The sequence below is a fragment of the Streptopelia decaocto genome (assembly GCF_964273445.1).
Source record: "Streptopelia decaocto genome assembly, chromosome: Z".
In the NCBI taxonomy this organism is placed as follows: domain Eukaryota; kingdom Metazoa; phylum Chordata; class Aves; order Columbiformes; family Columbidae; genus Streptopelia; species Streptopelia decaocto.
In genome coordinates, this window is record NC_138657.1 from 23,256,992 (window position 1) to 23,278,251 (window position 21,260).

Sequence of the window (21,260 nt, forward strand, 5' to 3'; positions counted from 1 at the left end):
TTGCAGTTTCAAATGAATTAAGGAAAAAAAAAAAGGCCAGGAAACAGAGAAAGTTAATTGGAGCACCTTGTACCTCCTACAATAAGGAAACAATCTGTGGCCTGAGTGATGGCTGTTTTGGTTTAAACAATGGTTTCAAGTGGCACAGAAGTGGAAGTCCTAAGGGTAGTTCATGAGAACAGGGACTGCACAGAAAAAGTAGGTCAGCCCCACTCCTCAATTTACTCACAGGTACAATTGCCACAGAAGTTAATAAAAAGGTAAGATTAATAATGATTTCAAAAAAAACCAAAAACAAAACAAAACAAAAAAAAAAAAAAAAAAACCCACACACACACACAAAAAAAAAACCACTCCCTTCCTTCCACTTCCTGACAGAATGATAATTTTTTTGCAACTGTTTCGCAAACTAGTCACTCATAGTCTAGGTTGGCTCAAGTTGACATGACATACATGCTAACTCTAGAAAGACAGCTCTCTTGAAATAATAATAAAAATAATCACTTCTCTATTAAACTTCCTAAACAATCATCACTCTTAGGTGTTCATAAACAATTCATGAATCAGTTTAACAACTGCAGCCTGGTGACCTTGGTGCTTTATTACTGACATTATAAACTCGGGAATATTAATTTTCACTCATATCCACATGACCTTACAGCAACAAAAAGACGGAACTTTGAACATGTGTCTAATAATGTTTACAATCTTAACAAAAATAACAATCCTTACAATCTATTCCTTGGTGCTATGCTTTTTCTTGGGTCACCTACATCATCATTCTCCTACAAAAGCACTGTAATTAAATGTAACAGCAATTAAAATGCATACAGCACATAATAATGATATTTCAAGCAAACATTCAACTATCTTGAATTTATTTTCTATAAAGCTCTATACAGCGTACAGAATACTTGTTCTCATAGGTTATTCATAAACATTTAGTCTGTGTTCAAAATTGTCAAATAACCATAAATACATTATGAATACACAACACAGATTCTGGAATAATCCAAATATCACAAAGATAAACTTTGAATCATTGATGTCAGTTGTCAAATTTCAAAGCATGCATTTATATCTTTGTTCCTAATGTTTTGGGGTTTTTTTTGCTGTTCCATCTAATACAGGCTTTATAACTTTGCACCATCTTCCAAACCTCTTGGAATCTGTCATCCTCTGATCTAAGAAAAGCAAAAAAAACCTGCAAGATCTACGATCTCTCTGGCACAATGCCAGCAAGACGCTAGATTCCATGAATAACCATATTGTTGCTTAAATAATCGAAACAGAAAAACAAAACAAACAAAAAAAAAGGTTCATCATGCTACAGATACAGATGTTTCAATGTAAAATTGAACATTACCACGTGGAAAAGAAAATGTAATGTAAACTTTTAAACTAAAGAAAAAAAGGACTTTCAGTATAGCAGCATTTCTCACTAATTTTGATGGCCAAATTACATGTATACAACACATTTTCCCTAAGTTCCTGGTGTTTTCCTACCTGGAATTCTGCCAGATTCTGCCCTTCTGTATTAAATGCAACATCTGTAACACCCTGTTTTCTATAAAATGCATTTTGCAAAATGCAAGCATTTCGTTTTGTTTATCGCAAATAGTCTGTTACGACAAATTAATTCCACCATGCTCTTTCTGCGGTATGTTGTCCAAAAGTCAGCTAATTGTATTCATTTCTTTTCCGTGAATAATGACAATCCTGAAGCAAACTTAATGAAGACATAAGAATAGCTTCTAATTACAAACAGAATCAAAAAGATCCTTTCTTAGCACCATCTTCAAATGTAAAGACATGAAAAATATTACTTGTACAAGTCCACCATCTGCTGGCCAAAAATTAACTTCTGCAAAAAAATTCTCAGTGAAAACATTTTAATCAGTGGCATCTGTAACTTTCCTCACGAACAGTGTGGCACCGGCATTTTTTCCTTCTTTTCCTCTAAACCCCACTGGGCTCTACACCATGACACTGACACTGCTGTCACATTAACTGCTCAGTCTGTTCTTCAGTGTCTATTCCTTTCACTGACATTTTGCCTTTTATATTTACTTTTATATAATATGCATTTAATCACAGCCATTAAGGTTCTTTTATTCTATCACTGTTTTCTTCCCCGCTCCTTTATTTCCTGCTCCCTACCACTTTCACTGCTTTCTTTGTCTCGTCTTCCCATGCACCCAACAGCCGAGTTAAGACTGCTGAATGCCACTCTTCTCACTTCATTCACCATTTGCTTTTTCAACCTCCCTTTATCAGCCCCCCAATCTAATGAGTGCAATTCCACAAGAAGGAAATCTCTGACCTTCTCTGTGACCAGTCAGCACTTCAAAATCGGATATTACTGCATTGCTCATGCAACAGTAAACCTAAGATACTAAACACCAAAGAAAACACATTTGTACATTTGTGAAAAGCTACACCAGAAGGTATTATCTGCCAATGTTAGAGAAGGAAAAAAAAAAAAAGGCAAGGTTCTATTTCTTGAAAGAAAAACTGCTTTCCTGTGCCCCATTTTGGTCTCCACAAAGTAAAACCCCCTAGAATGACTCTTCGCCAAAACACCCCAAGTCAGAATCTTCAGTTATTTTCTCCATCATTTTTATACAGCTATTTGGACTTGCTGTTTTCTCTAAACAATAGACCATTCAACATTTACAGTTATCTTTCAAAGATCATACAACTTAGTGCAAAAATTGAATTGCCTTGAGCCATCTTGGCTGACCATATTTATCTTTGGACAGAGTCTTCAAGTAATTTTTCTTCTGTGAAGACATATGAAATATTAGCAGAGCCTCAGACCATCAGCCACAGGGAAATTCTACATTTTTTCTGATTTTTTCTTTTAAATGATTGGAGAAGGCAGTTACACAGAACATGAAATAACTCAGAATCTCAACACATGATAGATACTTTTGGATAGTAGTTTGCCCTGCATTTTTTAAATCCTAAAATCTTTTTGGAAATGCTCACAGTTCTTCTGTTAGTTTCATTACTTCAATAATCCTTTCAAAATCTGGTTCCTATAGCTACTTACACAGCCTAACTGATATCAATGGATATTGTTATTCTTTGCATAATGAGATCTGTATTAGAGTCACTTTTTATTCGTGGAGATCTTGGCAAGTAACCAGCAAAATTCATTTCCCTAGGAAGATTCTATTTTATCTGTTTTAATTCAGAGGTACATAGTAATTGTAAGCACATTTCCAGGAAACTGCAGGCATTCCAAGCATGTATAAAGTACAGCTATCCATTTTCCTCAGTGAAAGAGAGAGAAATAAAGTATTTCATCTTTTAATTTTAAAGTTATTTAAAATATCACTAGATTTCCACAGAGGTACAAAGATATCACACATACCGAAAAGTTAATAAACAAATAAATAAATAGGAAGGAATCTCAAAGTTCTGCAGAGTTCAAAGTGAAGAAGGGGAAGAGTCTTATGATCAGGAAGAGTAGCAATATCCTACTAAGGACAGAAGTTTTCTGACTCTTCAGATGTGGAGTTAATTTCAAATTTCCTTGGAGTCTTTAAAGTGGGTAACACAAAGATTTCAAAAGAAAGACAGATTGTCAGTCACAAAGCAAGAATGTATCCTCTAAGTATAGTGCCCTTTAAGAGGGCTGGAAGAGATAAACTGGATAAAAAGCTATGCATACTTCATCATAAATGCTTCCATTGATATCTGCTCCATAAATTGGTGCCACAAAAGTCAAGTTCTTCCAGTATTTGCGCTCCAGATCTTCATAATCTACGTATCTTGGGGTGCAGTATCTGCAGAGGAAGAGGGAGGCAAAGGTTCAGCAGAGTCTTTCAACAACCACCTTTCACAATGTACTTGGTTTCTGATACTACAAACTGAATTCTGATGTCACATTATTCCAAATTCACTGAGGAATTATTAGTTGTCCTGAATTATTAGTTTAATGAGCCACCATAGCATACAGCCTCCTACGAGACAGCTACACTAACTGAAGTCATACACCTACCCGTACATTTTCTCGAATCTCCAGCAGCAAAGCAGCACATCTACTGCCTGTCCTTAGGCTGAGGCTCCCCCTTTTGTTTCTCTTCCATAAAAGAGACACACATGGAAAAAAAACTCAACTGAAAAGTATTTGGTATTTTCCTGAGTCACTACCAGCACTACAAAGACATAGAGGTAGGTCCTGAGCAAGCCTGTCCTAGAACAAGTCAAATGTACTAATTCTGTCAGGTAGCAGTCTGTACTTTTCTTCCTTTCCCAGAAAAACCTTTTGAGAAAAGGCATAACGTTTCAAAGAGTAGACATGAAAAATTCTATCATGGAGTGAGGAAAAAGAAAACCCACACACATTTAAGGGAATTTTTCTTTTTATTCTTTTAGTGCAGCACAGGGCACCATACTTTTGTATACATAAATATACCTAGATATATACCTTTGGAAGGTTACTGAAACCTCAATGTATAATCTTGTGGGAACACAACACAAGCATACTACCATAGAAAATATCCATTAATAGTTTTGGCCTCGAGATCCTCTGTCAGGCCTCTATTCTCCCATATTTAGGTCTTCAGAAAATAAATTTTTCTCCCCCATTACTGCAAATCTGATAAGTTTCACATTAGCACTACCAACCTACTACACCGGAACTACTGGAAAGAAAATTCAACCATACAAGAAATAAGTAGACCAGGAATATTTACATCATGCAATAACACAGAACAAAGACAAGCAAGTTAGCAAAACACATCTTAACCAAAGCATTCTCCACAATGGAGTTGTTCCAATTATTTCGCATGATAAGGCTCCAGAAATTAGTTTGTATTTCTGCTTGTCACTGAGTAATATCAATACATGAACTCAGTTACCCTAACACAAGTATCTTGATTATGGGATGCAGTTATGCCCATATTTCCCAGAGGTGAGGGTGGAAAAGCACTTTGGTTCAATGGTGAATTATAAATGCCTAAACAAATAAAAGATGCAATGCATTAGGCTGAGCACACATGGCCCTTTTAAAGGCAAATATGATCAAATTTAGATGTTCATGGCCCTTCTCTCTTTCTCAAAGGAAATGGATAACTTCACAATACTCAAGAGCATTTAACAGAGAAGTCTTCTTCCTTAGGGAACAAAATTATTTTACTGGGAAAATAGGGACACTCAGCTACTTCATAGTTTAAGAAATACAGACTGCATTAAGAGTGCCATAGGAGGCTGTATGACACATTTTCTTAAGAGCAGTGAGGAATATTTACAAAGATCCACAGCTAGTAATACAGGGTGTTTCAAAAAGATGGACCCATATATCTCTGCAACCATAACTGCCTGTGAATGAAACTCTCACAGTCCATACAACAGGTGGAGGGAACATAGAGCACTTATTAAAAGGTTACTAAAACTTGATTAACTCATTAAATTGCTTGCAAATTTTTGTGTAATTGTAACATGTTGGGTCCATTTTTCTGAAACACCCTGTAGATAAGAAGCCCTCCCAGCTTAATGTCACCTATGAAGTTGTGAACTGATTTAAGTAAAAAAACTTGAAAACTGAAATCAGAAAGACTTCCAAAATATCTTCCATGACAAAGAACATAATAATCTTAACTAACACTGTGATACATATTAAAACCTTCACAGCATTTTGCACTATCAAACTATTTTAAGAAATTACTGTTTATCATTTTATCATGGGTTAATCTAATGTAAACTTTAAACATATATGAACAGGTATAATAAAATATTACTAAGGATATCATGCAGGTTTTATATTTCATTCTCCGCTCTAATAGTTACTGAACAAATAATTTTAAGAACTACAAAATAGGTTCTCATTCCCACTTACCAGAGGAAGAAAACTGTAAGTGTGATAACATCAGTTTTTCACAAGTAATAAATGGGTAGAAACATACCGATCCTTTTTAATTGAAATGAGTAGATCAGTTTTGCACTTTTACAAAGGCATGAATATTATGGAACATTTGCTGAAGAGTCTCTTTAAAAGCTTTTCACGTCCTAGTTTTTCCTGATCTTGATAACAGCTTCTCTTCTTACCTCTTAATTTCTCAAATGAACTTATGAGAGAAACTTTCCTTCAAACTAGGGCAGTGCTACCGTCCTTCATTATATTCAAATATCTTTTATCTCTAGGATCCTTTTACTCACCTTCCAGAAACTTTTTTCAGTCAGTTTTAAGGAAATACTGAAGCAGAATTTACTCTTTTTATGCAGACAAAAGGAATGGGGAAAAATTCATTCTATCGCTCCCCTTTTCTTGGAATGCCCACCAATTTGAAACTTTTCAGTATAGCGCCTAGCCCTTCACAGACTTTTTTCTCCTCCCTTAATGCCCATCTGGCCATAATTGGAACATAGGCATTTGCTAGGAGCAGTTGAGTTCTTTTACATTAATGCAAAAACTTCTGGGCGAGTTAAAAAATATGTTCGTTATTTTGAGAAATACATTATAATTCTGAAAAATAACTACATTACAGTATCTAGGCAAAAAAAAAGTAAACATTAGTAAGTGTACTCAAAATAAAACTCAGATATAAGTCTCTATCATCTTCATCATTTTCAATACAAACATTTGTTAGGACAGAAAGAAAAAAGGTAGACAGAAAGCACTATGTCTCAGGTTTTTTAGATGCTTCCTTGCTGCTACGGTACCAGATGCTTTCAATGACAGAAACACAAACAAGATTCATATTGTGGTATCCTTCTACAACTTAGGAGACAGGAAAATATCTACTGAAAAAGTGCAAAAAAAAACCCCAAACCACCAGCTGCACAAAACAATTCAAAGAAAGCACAATATGTGAACAGTTTTTGTCTTTTTAATCAAGACCCCCCCCCCCCCCCCCCCCATATACATACTTGTCACTGTTGGCCAGTTGCTTGAACTCCTTCACTGTCATCGGCTTTTTCTGAATGTTGTACTGCGTGAAGAGTCCTGACTGGCCAGTGACCATCTGCTGAATTGGAGCAGGAATCACCAAATCTTCAATATCATCATAATGTTTTCTTGGCTTCCACTCCTTTGGTGGGATAACCTTTAAATTCAGAAATTAAAAAAACAGGACATCAATAGTTGCAATACCAACTCAAAATATTCGGGGGGGCGGGGGAGAGAATCAAAAGAACCAGTCAAATATGCCCACATGATCAAATGAGTGCTTGTTTAACCAGGTGTTTCACGATAACTAACTGACCATGTAAGTACTACTAGACAATGCAGAAACCAATTAAAAATGGGCATAGTGTCACCTCAATTCATAAGCACTAACTCACTGATCTACAGCATTTCAATCATGTGCAACTGTGCAAACACTCACATGTAAAATAACAGAACAGACAAATATTTTATAATCAGAAAGCCTTATAATTCACAAACGTTTTGTACTCAACACAAAATCGTTATCCTCTGTTATCCCCTGTCCAAATGTTATTTGGTGTAAACCGTATGAATAACTATTTCTTACTGAAAAAATATAGCTATTTTAGAGAGCTTTAGACTTTAGAGTCTTTTTAACTTACTCCCCATAAAACTGCAGAGTACAACTCTATTACAGTGAGAGTTTGCACTAATTTAGATATACTAGTTTTATATTAATGTGATTTAAATCTCATAATTAAAGATTAAAGCTATATGCAGATTAACCAGTTGTAAAGTTAACACTTTTATTTCAAATACCACAGAATTGCCCAAAGTCTAAAAAAACTCCTCAGCAGATTCCAAAGTTTTAGCAATAAAGTCATTAGGAATTTCAAAGAAGCCTGTAGTCATACCAGCATTCTTTAGCAGACTCTGTAACTTTGAATATTCCTCGCATATACCATTTTATACGAAAACATAAAACTCTCCAGATTTGAAATTATAACAGTTTGAAAACACAGACATATTTAATATATATCTTTGGTTTTGTTTTGATTTTTAACTTTTACTTGCCAAAAGACTCAATGATACATTCTTTGATTCACTCATTATACTAGTTCTTTTCTGTGGTGCTCAAATCAAGTTTTCACAAGCCTTATCTTGGAAAGTTTAAAAGCAATATACAACAAGGTAGCATGGCTTTCACAAACATGCATCTACAACATACAAATTACATTACCAGAATAATCAATTCCCATCTTAGAGGTAGCCATTACACTAGGTTAGCTAGGTTGTTCCTCTAACAGCATTTCAGGATTCCACACAACATTGTTCTTTAAAGATTTTGCTATTACATCACTCTGACAAAGTAAAAAAAAATCTAAAAAATAATACAGGCATCATTTGCTACCTTTGAAAAACAAACACAAATGGGCAAATTGTAATGCTAATGTAATCAAATAGTCCACCCGTCAAAGAAATCTGATCAAGACCATTCGTGCTAGTAAGCATACACCAAAACACCAAGCCGACGAAAAGTTACAGATAGTAACATATTTCTGTACCTAATGGATGTCAGCCTGGCCTGACCCATCTCTGCCCCCTTCCTCGCTGCCTCGCACCTGCACGCAGAGCACTTAGACTTTGGCTCCCAGAAAACAGCTAAGATAACAGCAGGTCTTGGATTCTCTTTGTTCGAAAAATTCAAAGACAAGGGAAAGAAAAAGCCTGACTCTATCCTGGGGTGTTATCTTCATGTTCTCAAACTAACCCAAACAACGGAGCCAGCTAAACAAGAAATAAAAGTTTCTAACTGCATGAAGAAAGTTTACTTGCCTTCAGTCAAACCAGCACATAAACAGGCATTTTTATCCACTTTTTACACAGCTGCAACTCCCTCTTTTCCTTTTTTCCATCTCAGATTGCATGGGACTTCAGTTATACAGGGACTACTTAGCAAGTTTCAATGTTGTTTACTTTCAGAGAAAAAAAAAAATGAATCATCTTGTGAATCCTCTTTATTTCTTCCACACAAATATTAAATTATATGTACATTAACAAAATACAAAATGTTGGTTGGGAAGCAGAGAAGTCATGCATTCAGAATATATGCATAGAAATCAAATATGTGCACAGAGATTTCCATTTTCATCATTATTAAGCATGAACTTGTAGGTTTGGCTCAAGTATATGAATACTGAAAAGCAAAATTTGCATGATTTTATTTAATTCAAGGTCAGTGTGTTTTAAGCAATAAAAATATTTTTGTGAATACAGGTTCAAAATATCCCCTTCCAGGTAACTGGATCATGTTTATTATAGTTGTAATTAAAGTACTGGTTACAGAAATGGATTCTGTAGGGGTTCATAAAGAATCTTAGAATCATTTCGTTGGAAGAGACCATCAGGATCACCAGGTCCAACCATAACCTGACTCTGGCACTAAAACATGTCCCTAAGAACCTCGTCTAAACGCTTTTTAAACCCCTCCAGGGGTGGTGACTCCACCACTTCCCTGGGCAGCCGGTTCCAGTGCCTGACAACCCTTTCTGGGAAGAAGTTTTTTCCTAATATCCAATTTGAACCAACCCGCTCCATGAGACCAACCCGCTCCATGCTACAACCTCCTTTCAGGTAGTTGTAGACAGCAATAAGGTCTCCCCTCTGCCTCCTTTTTCCCAGGCTAAACAGCCCCAGTTACCTCAGCTGCTCCTCATCAGACTTGTGCTCCAGAACCCTCAACCAGCTCCGTTGCCCTTGTCTGCACTCTCTCTAGTACCTCAAATATGCTAAGCATCATTTTAAAATAAAAATAGAGTCCCTGCTCCAAAGAAGTTGTATTTTCTAACAAAAGTTAGGGCAAGGACTGGGTATGTTAAAATATCACGTCCAAAGTAACACACAGCTAGTCAGTATCAGAGTTGGAATTAATTACTAGGTCTCTGAGTTTTTACCACTGACCTGTCTTACTTAAGCCTCTTCACATTCCCTCTAGCAAAAATAACCTCTTCAAAATTAGGCAAGTTAAGTTTATTCCATGTAAGCAACCTAGATCGAATTCATCAGTCAAGCTGTTCAATGCTCAAATGTAAATTAAAAAAAAAAAAAAAAAAGAAAAACCCAAGGCAAGGCTTTCTCATTTATTTATTTATATACATCTATATATATGTATCTCAAAAATCCTAAGCCTATTAACACCATCTAGTGTTATTTAGCACAATATACTTTCAGTTTCAGATAGGGATGTCTTCATTATAACTACCGCTCAGTCTCCTCCATGAAGGCTGCACATTAGTATAACTGAGGTTATTTCATAGTGCTATGAACACATAAATTTCTGTTAAATCTTCTTCCATATTGTGGTAATCTCCTGTTCTACATCTGATTCTGAATGTCATTGGCTACTATCTCTGTGTAGTTACTTCTGCCCCAACTCCTCTGAAAATTGTTTTTCTTGTACTTGCCGACATTTATTTTCAGTATCATGTTCCAAAATTACTTGTCTACTTGTCAATGAGACTGCAAATTAATTTAACTATTTCAGTCTATGTAAATACAGTTCGAGACTCCAAAGCACTTCTTATTCAAGTAAAGACCAACTGATCTATCGGTGTGCCTTGTTTTTCATTTCTTCTATTGCTTTCATTCTTTGTTTTCCTTTTTAAAATTCTCTGTAACAGTAAAACTAAAATACATTATCTATGCCTAAAACTCATTCCAAACTTTTAAAAGCCTAACTGCAATTTTTTAGCCAATTTGTTCCAAGGATGCCACAGTATACTATCTGCTCTGGAAAGAGTTTAGTGTTGTTTGCCTAGTAGGTTAATAATTTGTTTCAGGCATAGTATTTGGAACTTTTTTTTTTTTACATCATTTTATTCCTCACACTGCCCCTCTCCTACAATATGTGCAAACCGTAGTCCTTTTATCTCCATTTATATACATGTATTCCTCTGCACAGGTAAGATGTCTTCTCTCTTTAGACTTTCATATTTAACTTAAAGTGTCAGGTATGCCTGCTCTGCTTATGACCTCTGTTCAAAAGTTAAATTACTGTTTCTGTATATGTATATACCTCCTCTGGTAGTCTTCATTCTCTTTGCATTCATACTTGAGTCTGTACATCCTAGACAATACAAATTAGGTCCTCTGTAAGTTCATTTTATACCGCTATTGAAACAGGAAAAAATATTTTATTCTTACTATTTAAAAACCAATTTCCAAAACTCAAAAAATGTCCCTTTAACTTTCGCAGTATGAATTACTGATCTGATAAAATTTGTTTTAAAAATACTTAGTTGCTATATTTTTAATGTAGAAATATAAGTTTTGAGATATATCAAAAATAATGAGAATCAAAATATAAGTCATCTCAAGACAACTGAGAAATATGTAGCAACTGACAGGCTGAAAACAGCTAGACAGTCTTTAACTGCTATTCTAGTATCCAGCAGAAGGGGAAAGCAGACCTACATAGTGTAACTAGTAGAGCCCCTCCTGAGCCACAGTACGACTGAAAGACAACTAATGTAATTAATCATTTTTTAAAGGTTTTGTTATGCTTTCTTGTATCATAGACATTATTCCAGGTGCTCTGTAAACCCAGGTCAGCAGATATCCCAGATTCATATAAACACATATATAAAAAATATTTTTTGTGGTCTTAGTACTATCACATTTATACAACCTATACATGAAGAAGAGCTTCCCAAATGGTTCTGAAACGTGACAGCTAGAATGGGAATTAAACCCTGGGTGTATGGCCAAAATGGAGACACACATTTTCAGTCATACAAACATGGGGATATTAACTTCAAACAAGCCAAATTACGCTATGCAAAATATCATAAATCCTTGAGTACATGGTCAAATTCTGCCCTTATCAGATATTTTCAATTTAGTGACTTCAAACAAACAGGATGAAACTCTAAGTGCTGCAACAGTAGTGACAAACTCTGTAAATCAAATCTTTGAATTACTTTTAAAACTCCACTAATTTCCAGTTTATCTTAATTGCATGTATGTGTACAATTTGAGAGACCAGTAATCTGTAGCCAAACTTTTCCACCCCTACTATCTGATAATAAGATCTAATAATCATCTCACTGAGAGATGATGTTAATCAGAGAGCCAGAAAAAAAATTCATTTCCTTTTTTGAAAAAAATTATATTAATTATTAGATCAGATAAAATTACAAAATAAAGAGGTATGGTTTGACAATGGCAACGACACTGCAAGGTTCATCCTTAAGGAAGTAACTAACAATTTCATCAGGAAAGAAAGTGGTTTCAATTTGTATTTAATTACATTAAAAAATAGAAGTTGCTTGAATATTTAAAAATTCATACACGTTAAACAGTGTTAACGAAGGATATGGATCTAAAATTTACTACCCACTTCTCATACTACGCCTGAAAGCTGTCCTATCTTGAAGTACCTGGATTGTCACTTAAATTACTAGAATGGACTCCCTGCTCATTTTCAACTGTTATGGGATTCTAATCCACATCTTGCAGCCTTACCTCAGGGTGACTAAGACCACAGCTTGACCTCTGTTGTTCTGTTGCCATGATCACCACTTTACAGACTGATTTTTGCTAGGTTAGTGCTAAAGTAAATTAAATACAATATATGCCTGCATCCATTCCACACCTGACATCTGTATTATACTCTTTAAAATATTAAAACATTTGGCTAGATATCACTGTTGCATCCAGTATTTTTAAAAAGTCAGTTTAACACATTCATGTGCCTAACCTAAAAAGATAACTACTACTTTGGCCCATTAGAATATTCTTTTAGGGTGTTTCAACTTCAAAACAAAGTTTACAGGAAATAAAGTTTGCATATTAACATTAACTGCAACTCTTTTTAAAATAACAGCACTAGCATATTTTCTAGATATTATGTCATATTTGCCTTTTAGTAACAAGTGAATATTCAGATCATACGTGTTTCATGTATGCAGGAACTAATCTCATATTTGGTTATTGCAAAAAATTATGCCTACCCAGAACCTCCGAAGATATTGCCTTACAGATTTCACCAGAGAAAGAAAGTAGAACACCACTAAGAGTAAGGTTATGAAGATGACAGCAATATTACAGACATTTTAAAGTATACAATAAAGGCAAAACTGCTCTGTATTATTTCCTTTCGCATTCTTTCCTAATGTTACTATGCCTGTTGCTTTCCTCAGGACATCCTCAATGCCTCTGCCCTTTTTTCCTACACTGGTTGCGCATGTAGGTTTAATTGCTAGATGGCAGAAGAGGAACCAGAACCAGAAATCAGGATAAGGAATCAAAACAGAACAAGACTGGAGCCATACTCATGTCTAAAAAAAAATCTGAATAATATTTCGAATAAGACAAATTCATTATCTTATTATCTTTTTATACTTCCTACTGTCTGAAATTTTGCAACCAAGAATGCCAAGACATGGAAGAGTCTCCTTTTCCAGATATCCTGAAGTTCACGCATAAAAATGACTAGTACACTAGGCTCAAACTATTACATATTTTAATCCCACAATTCATCTTAAGTATAGCAGCTGTCTCAGAGGAGCACTTGGCACCATGTAAAGCCACTGACCAGCATTCCCAGCTGCTTCAATCCTTGACAGAAGAGAAGAAGGTGCCTTCTATTTCTTTGGCCACATACCCATGAAACTACCAACAGTTGACATAAAGCTATTTATACAAAAAGTAAGATTTTTTTTTTTAATGTTAAGTCCACGTACATAATCCACAGAATAATACATAGCTAGCATCTTCTGCTCACATAGGTATCAATGGAGTAAATCGGTTGCGCAGCAGATGTCATTATGATGAATTTCCTGCTAAGTTTGCTGTTCAAGACAAGAGGGCTAGAACAGTTCATCCTCACACAAACAGGTTCCACAATACAGCTGAATATGTGAAAAATTCAGCTCTGGCTTTCCTCTGTCATCTTTTTATCACGTTTCTACTCCTGTTGCAGTGAAGAGTTTGAAAATAAGACCTATATGTAACCCACCCTCAGACATCAGAAAGCAAATGAACTACAGCATTCTCAAGGTGTGAGGGGTTCAGTTTTGCTTTGCTTTACAAGAAGCAGGGAAGAGGGAGTGGGCACAGGGAAACCAAGAATTGCAGGGTTTTTTTTCCTCTTCTCTCCATTTTTAAATGTCTTGACTTTGCAATATTAGCTTAAGAACTCAGTGACAGAGATGGCTCTTCTCAGTGACTACTTCAAATAACTAAGCTAGGATTTCTAAACCTACACTGTGTCATGCTGATTTGAAAAGTGGCAAAACGGCTAAGACAGAAATACTCATGTGATGTAACACAAAATTACATCAGACTTAATCTCTGACAATCACTCTCTGCTAGGGAAGGAACACCTGCTGTAAGATCCTAGATATACCATGGTTCAATGTAGCTAGTGGACCTCAAATTCTGATTAACAAAAAGATAACATCATCATCATTAAAAATAAAACTTTCCATTCAAACAGTGCATCACTATCTTCAAGCATACAACCACTCACTATAGTGGGATTATGTGCTTCAGTAAAGTAATACACAACCCTAAAAGACTGAGTTCAACATCGGGTAGATCAGGACTTTCCAATTTATACTATGAACTCCCTATTTTGTTCTGATTTGCCAAAAACTAGTTTAAATCTGCCTTAAGAAGAGATCCTCTTTTGCTATTGTAAACGTGGAAACAACTGACAGAAGAGAGCATTCATCATCTTCATTAGTTTGCATGAAACAGAGATTAAAAAAAAGCTGTTTATTAAAACAGTAACAGATCAGTATCTATTCATCGAAAATCATTTGGAAAAAATGTTAAATACTGAAAAGGTCAATTTTGCAATCAGCAAAATACAAATGTTGGAAAACAGTCATTAGGAAAAATTTTCCACCTACACTATAGATGTTTACCTTCGCAACTCCAGCCCTATGAGCACCTTGTGATTCCATGTACGCTAAGTATTTGTTGAACTCCCTGAATTCCTCCATCGAAGGCCTAAATGTCATGATTTTGCAGCCTGGGTTCGGAGGACTATCTGAGGTGACAGCAGCCATTGTGGTTCACTTCCAATCCAGCCTTAAAAAAAAGAAAAAAGAAAAAAAATAACATACACTGAAGAAAATAATCTAGAAAAAAAAAAGTCTCATTTAGACATACATGTTTCAAACAGGAAAAAAGCTTCCAAAATCTTCTGTCCATCCTGGTATAAAACACACAAAATGAATGTTTACTTATTCTCCTTACTCCTTTAGGAATATTTAGCCCGTACCCAGCACAAACACTAGGATGAGTGACACTTATACAGTCCAGTCCATACCTCTGCTTTTATAGCACATTTTCTCAAGTTAACCTTTAACACCATACTAGCATCTCCTTGTATTGATCCATCTACAGGTTGCTGCAATTCTCAGTCCAGAGATTTACATTACACATGCACAATCAGGAGTAACAAAGCTACACATTTGATAAAATATCACTATTCTCATTTAGTATATGGAAAAAAATGATTAGTCACTACCCACTCACACTGCAAACACAGAGAAAGAGCACCTGGATTTCCTAACTCTTGTATCAGCAGTTTAACAACAGAACAGTTTTAGTCCTCATTCTCTTCAACAGAAACAAAGCATGCAGGTGACACATGTACAAATAATGGGTGTTTCCTCTTATTTCCATTTCAGCATCTAGGATGGCTGAAAACAAGGTCATATTTCTGTTTCATACCAAGATACAGTAATGATGAAAGGACTGATATTCAGGCAACTGACAGATACATTTTAGCTTCAGCATCTGTTGGTGTTTCCAACTACACATCACCATGTGCCATCCTCTTCTCGTACAGCCCTCACATTATTAACCACTATTGATTTTTCAGGCAGGCAGCGATGAAGTTGCAACAAGAAGTCCAAGGGCAATCAAGAGAGACTTCAAGGCCTCGGGACGACTGGTTAAGGGATCGGGAGCACAAACAGTGTTCTCTGTCCTTCCAGTTTCAGGGAATTATGAGGGAAGAAACAGGAAGAGCCAGTACATCAATACCTGGCTCCAAGCCTGGTGTCACCATCAGAATTCAGGACTTTCTGATCATGGGTCAGTCTACACAACACCAGACCCTCTGGCAACAAATTGAATGTAACTGTCTCAAAGGTGGAAAAGGAGGACAGGACAGGAGTTACCAGGGCTCACTGAAAGAGCTTAAAACTGGATTTGAAGGGGAAAAAGGATAAAACCAGGATCACTAGAGATAAGCCTGATGGCAGTGTGCCAGTGTTTAAGAGACAGTGTGCTAGTGAGGTCCTTCGGTCTGCTGTCTCAGTGGAGACAGGGGATGGAAATCCATGCAGCAGCAAAGATGCAAGGGTTCTTGATGTATTAGAAACCACAGGAGCACCTGAAAATGCTCATGTAGAAAACAGAATATCTCCCCTCAGAAAGGTGGCAGGTTCTATATTTCAACCGAAGTGCACCTACATCAATACACACAGCATGGGCAACAAACAGGAGGAGCTGGAAGCCACTGTGCAGCAGCGTGGCGGATGCACTCAATGTACCCCCTCCCCACCCAAGCAGCAGTTTGGTACAGACTCCAAAGGAGGCAAAGGCCTGAGCTGCAGCCGGGCCAAGGGCTCTTTTTAGGAAACCCCCAGGGCAGCAGAACAGCACTGAACAGCGATGAGGTGTGGGCGCAGGGAGTCTCATGCAGACCTTTGCCACTGTGTGCAGTTTCACTATGAGCCAACCACTTCATTTCATAAATACAACAGCCTGGGCGAGCCCACTGTGAACTCTCTCTGCTGAACAAGCTGGCTGTATGTGGATGAACCTCTACTACTCACAGATCACTGGATGACCCCATTTTAAATTTCATATCAATGATTTAGCTTGAGTAAATGTGTACTAATTACAAGGTTGTGTGATTTTTAATATAAACAAAACAAAGGCCCATCTGACATCAGTGAAAAGGATCCAATGAGAAACAAGAAGACCCTAGACTCAAATATTGGTGTTGGGCTGAATCGTGGTGTGAGAGGCAGGTGTAAGGCTGTAAAAACCCAGGGGTTTCTGTGCCTGGCTGTGACCTCTGGAAGGCACCCAGCTTGAGCCAACCCCGCTGCTGTACTACTCCAATGAATTATTTACTTCCATGGGCTTCAGTGCCTGAGAGCTTGCTCCAAGAGACCTGGGATCCAGAGTTCAGAGGGACATGACACCAGGCCCCTGGAGAGGAGGTTAGCAGGTTGACAGGCAGGATAATGAAACTCTGAAATCCTCAACAAGTAATATATAGAGGCACGTGTGCATATATAATCCTTTGGCCATAAATGCATCTAATCCCTTACCTGTTGTCCCTTACCTGCTAAGTCTTTTAGACTTGAACTGTTGATCAAGTCTGGGGTTAACTTTGGATCCAGCTAAGCGTAGGCTCCTCCTCTCTGAGGAGTTTAGAAAGCAAGGGGGTCCATTCTGAACCTTGTGACTCAATGGGAGGGCTTTCACATCTCCTGTCCCCATAAAAATCACTCTAAAACAACCCGTGCCTGATCTGCTTGGCATATTTCCTCCATAAGTAATAGAGTAGACCTTGCCATCGAAATCTGTTAAGTCACATCTTTCTTTAAGTGATCCAAACATTGTTCTGCAGCAAGTAGAACCTTAAATTGTTCATCTGCAACAAGCATAAAAGTTATTATATAGTTGCCACCATGGAAACATGGTGGGATGACTCACACAACTGGAGTGCTGCATTGGATGGTTATAAACTCCTCAGAAGGGATAGGCAAGGAAGGAGTGGAGGCTGGGTAACCCTGTATGTTAGGAAGTGGTTTGACTGTATGGTGGTGATGCTAGGGTGGAGCATTTACCCATAAAGAATCAGGAGGAAGGCAAACAATGCAGACATCCTGGGAGACTGTTACAGACCACCCATCCTGGATAAAGAAGCAGACAAAATATTTTGCAGGCAGTTAGGAGAAATCTCATGATCACTGGCGCTTGTCCTCATGGGGGACTTCAGCTTAACAGATTGCTGTGTTGTACTTCCAACAGATGAGACAAAACATCTCCTGGAGTGTATGGAAGGCAATTTCCTGACACAGTTGTCAGTGGAGGCAAGTAGGGAAGGTGCCACACTGGACCTGTTTTTTGTGAACAGAGAAAGACCCATGGGTAATGTGTTGTTTGGAGGTCGCCCTGGGCATGGTGATCGTGAAATGATTGAGTTTTCTGTTCTTGGAGAAGTAAGGAGGGTGGTCAGCAGAACTGCTGCTTTGGACTTCCAAAGGGCAGACTTGGATCTGTTTAGGAGGCTGGTTGGCAGAGTCCCTTGGGAGACAGTTCTGAAGACAAACGAGTCCAAGAAGGCTGGTCACTCTTCAATACGGAAATCTTAGAGGCACAGGAGCAGGCTGTCCCTGTGTGCCAGAAGGCGAGCTGGTGGGGAAGAGTATCTGCCTGGCTGAATAGAGAGCTGTGACTGGAACTTGGGAATGAAAGGAGAATTTATGACCTTTGGAAGAAGGAGCAGGCTACTCAGGAGGACTACAGGATGTTGCAAAGTTATTCAGGGAGAAAATTAGAAGGGCCAAAGCTCAACTAGAGCTGAATCCAGCTCCTGCTATAAATGGCAACAAAAAATGATTCTATAAATATATGAGTAACAAAAACATAGCACAAGGGCAATCAAATACTGGAACAGGTTGCCCAGAGAGGTTGTGGAGTGCCCATCCTTGGCAATAATTCAGAAACCAGTTCAACACTGCCTGAACAATCCATTGCAGCTGAGCTCGCTTTGTGCAAGGAGATTGGACCCGATGATGTTCAGAGGTCCCCTCCAACCTCCACAGTTCTCTGATTCTGAGCTATTCCTACCTACTGCTGTAAGTTAAACACTTGCAGCTGCACAGCTAAACACACAAAGCCAAAGTTACAGTTACAAATTAATTCTGCCAGCTCATACATGTGCACAGTACCAGACATCACCTACACCACCTTCCACTATACCACAGATGAAGCCCATTTCCAAAAGCTTTCATTCACCAATTAGCTTGATCAGTCTCTACATAAACTTATTAAATGAAACCACACATACAGAAAGCCAGTTTCAAACACAAAAAAACACCTAATATCAACCTTTTTATCCTAGTTTTGTCTGTGGGCACAAAACATATGCAAGCACGGTGCCTGTATGTATTCCTACAAATCTGAGGCACTGTCTTCCATAAATTTTGGAACTAAATTTGCCTAAGTCTGAAAGGTAACTGAGTTTTTACATTCCTTAACAGAGGGGTAAGGAGACAAGTAAAAGCCATATCCAGGTGGTACAGCTAAGAGAAAAAATTGCAGAGTGATTTTGGCCAGTGCCTAATTACAAGCAACAGGCACAAACCAATTATCACATAAATTGATATTATAAAAATTCCTCTCAACCAAGACACCTCATCAAAACATATCAGTTTTAATACCTGAGCTTCTTTAAAAACAGCAATGTATGAAACAAACATGCAATTACCAAATGACCTGACTATATCCTAGCACTTAGCCACAACAAATAAATTAGCTAATTTAAGGATTGTTAATCAAACTAATAAACGCTGAATAACTCATGCTAACTGCCACAACCAGACATGCCAACATGCTTGTCTGGCTACTAGATACCTCAAATCTTGTTTGCAAAACATACCAAAGTAAAGATACTAACTAGATTATTTTTTTTTTAAGTCTCTGGAACTAAGTCAAGGCTCAAGAACATAACTGAATTGTACTGTGATGAATATGAATCTACATCACAAGCAGCATTAATAACTTTAACCATTAAGATATCTGTATAGCACTGGAAAAGCACAATTTTCACCTGGCTTCATAGGAGCATGAAAAATACAAATCCTTTCTTTCACAGGATCTTTTCTCTACTTGCTTCCATGCATCTTAGGGTCCAATTGCCTCTGCAATGATCACACAGACCAGCATGCTCTGTTACTTGCCATGGAAATAAAGTATCCAATCCATGCTCCTGTGTCACCCTTCTTCCTCAGTACAGGACATTTCATGAACCTACTGATTAAAAAAGCTCTTCAACAAGCACAATGTTTGTCAGAACACTCCTTGAGCAGATTCTACTATACAACCTCTGTAGTTTAGGAGGCAGAAAGGTCATAAAGGCTACGCAGTACTTGCTACACTAGAAGTCCATATGCTTCTTATTAGGCTATGCTACTTATTTTATGATTTCTTAGTAATTCAACACCTTTACAGCTATTATCTATCAGTTGAGACTTCTTAAATTCACTTCAGAATTTTATTATTACAGTAATGTTCATTACAAATGTCAGTCTAAAACAGTAAGCACCAGTACTGAGTTACATGGTTTAAATTTACAAAGGAAAAAGAAAAAAGCTATGCTGCCAACTAACCAGAAAATGTTCCCTTCCAATTCAATTCTATTAACTTTTAACACACTATGTAATTCTCTCAAGGATTTTGTTGAATTCAATAATCCTACATACTTTCTCCCACCAATTCCTACTTTTCCTCTTTCTCTCGCATACAAAAAAAAAATCTATTATACCCTAACAAATCATTAAAACAAGAGAGCGTAAAACACAGGCCAGTGTAAGAGTCAAGATGCCTTTAGAGGTTCTTTGGCAGACAAGAACATAACTACTAAGATGCCATTCTATAGTAAACCCACACTGCCATCATACTTACCATTGTCTTCACTATCCCACTTAGGTGTATACGTAACTACCTGTTTTGTGATATTACAAAGCTGTACAAGCTTAGAAATAGACCTTCCAGAGGTTTTATTTACTCTCCACAAAGAAAACATGCAAGACATTAGTAAATACAAATTTGTAGAAACAAGGGCAGTACGTCCATTTAAGCTGCACATTACAAAATAGAAAGACAAGCAATATGTACACAGGCATTTTTTTTACAGCTCTTTTAAATCCCTAACATCAACATTCTAACCAGCCATTTTCTGTCTCTCTGGCAAGACAGTACTGTACATTGACAAAGTTGCCCATGACTATCCAGAAAAGCAGATGGTAATGTGAATAAATGAGAAGACATAGTTCACTCGAATTAGCATGCATTAGTACTTTATATAACACTACTGTGAGAGAGGCTTTTTAGCTAATCATGGGAAAGCTTTAGTCAAACAAGCTCAAGCTATGAGCTTGATCCAATAAACTGCAAAGCCTGCTCATATATCTTGAATTTCTTGGTGACCAAGTAGTTTGTCTATGTCTCGAAACAGGTCTGATTAAACAGCACAAAATCTGGATAAAATCCAAGCATGTAACTTGTTCAAAGTTGCCAGCTAAAGAGCCAATAACTGGCTTACAGAATCTGATCCTCCTTT

The 21,260-nt window shown here is 37.2% G+C and overlaps 1 protein-coding gene across 10 annotated transcripts in view; it reads right to left on the reverse strand.

Moving 5' to 3' along the window:
* Positions 1–21,260, reverse strand: part of KDM4C (lysine demethylase 4C) — a 260,034-nt gene that overhangs the window by 231,590 nt on the left and 7,184 nt on the right. For 8 of the 10 annotated variants that reach the window (XM_082075475.1, XM_082075473.1, XM_082075474.1 and 5 more), the window contains exons 2-4: positions 14,809–14,974; positions 6,880–7,055; positions 3,680–3,794 (exon numbers count right to left, since the gene is read on the reverse strand). In XM_082075475.1, coding sequence (XP_081931601.1) covers positions 3,680–3,794; positions 6,880–7,055; positions 14,809–14,952 — 435 coding nt within the window. In that variant the 5' untranslated portion in view covers positions 14,953–14,974. Of the gene's footprint in view, positions 1–925; positions 3,549–3,679; positions 3,795–6,879; positions 7,056–10,931; positions 11,004–14,808; positions 14,975–21,260 lie in introns of those variants that run through there. The other 2 variants (XM_082075476.1, XM_082075472.1) reach the window with 2 other exon arrangements.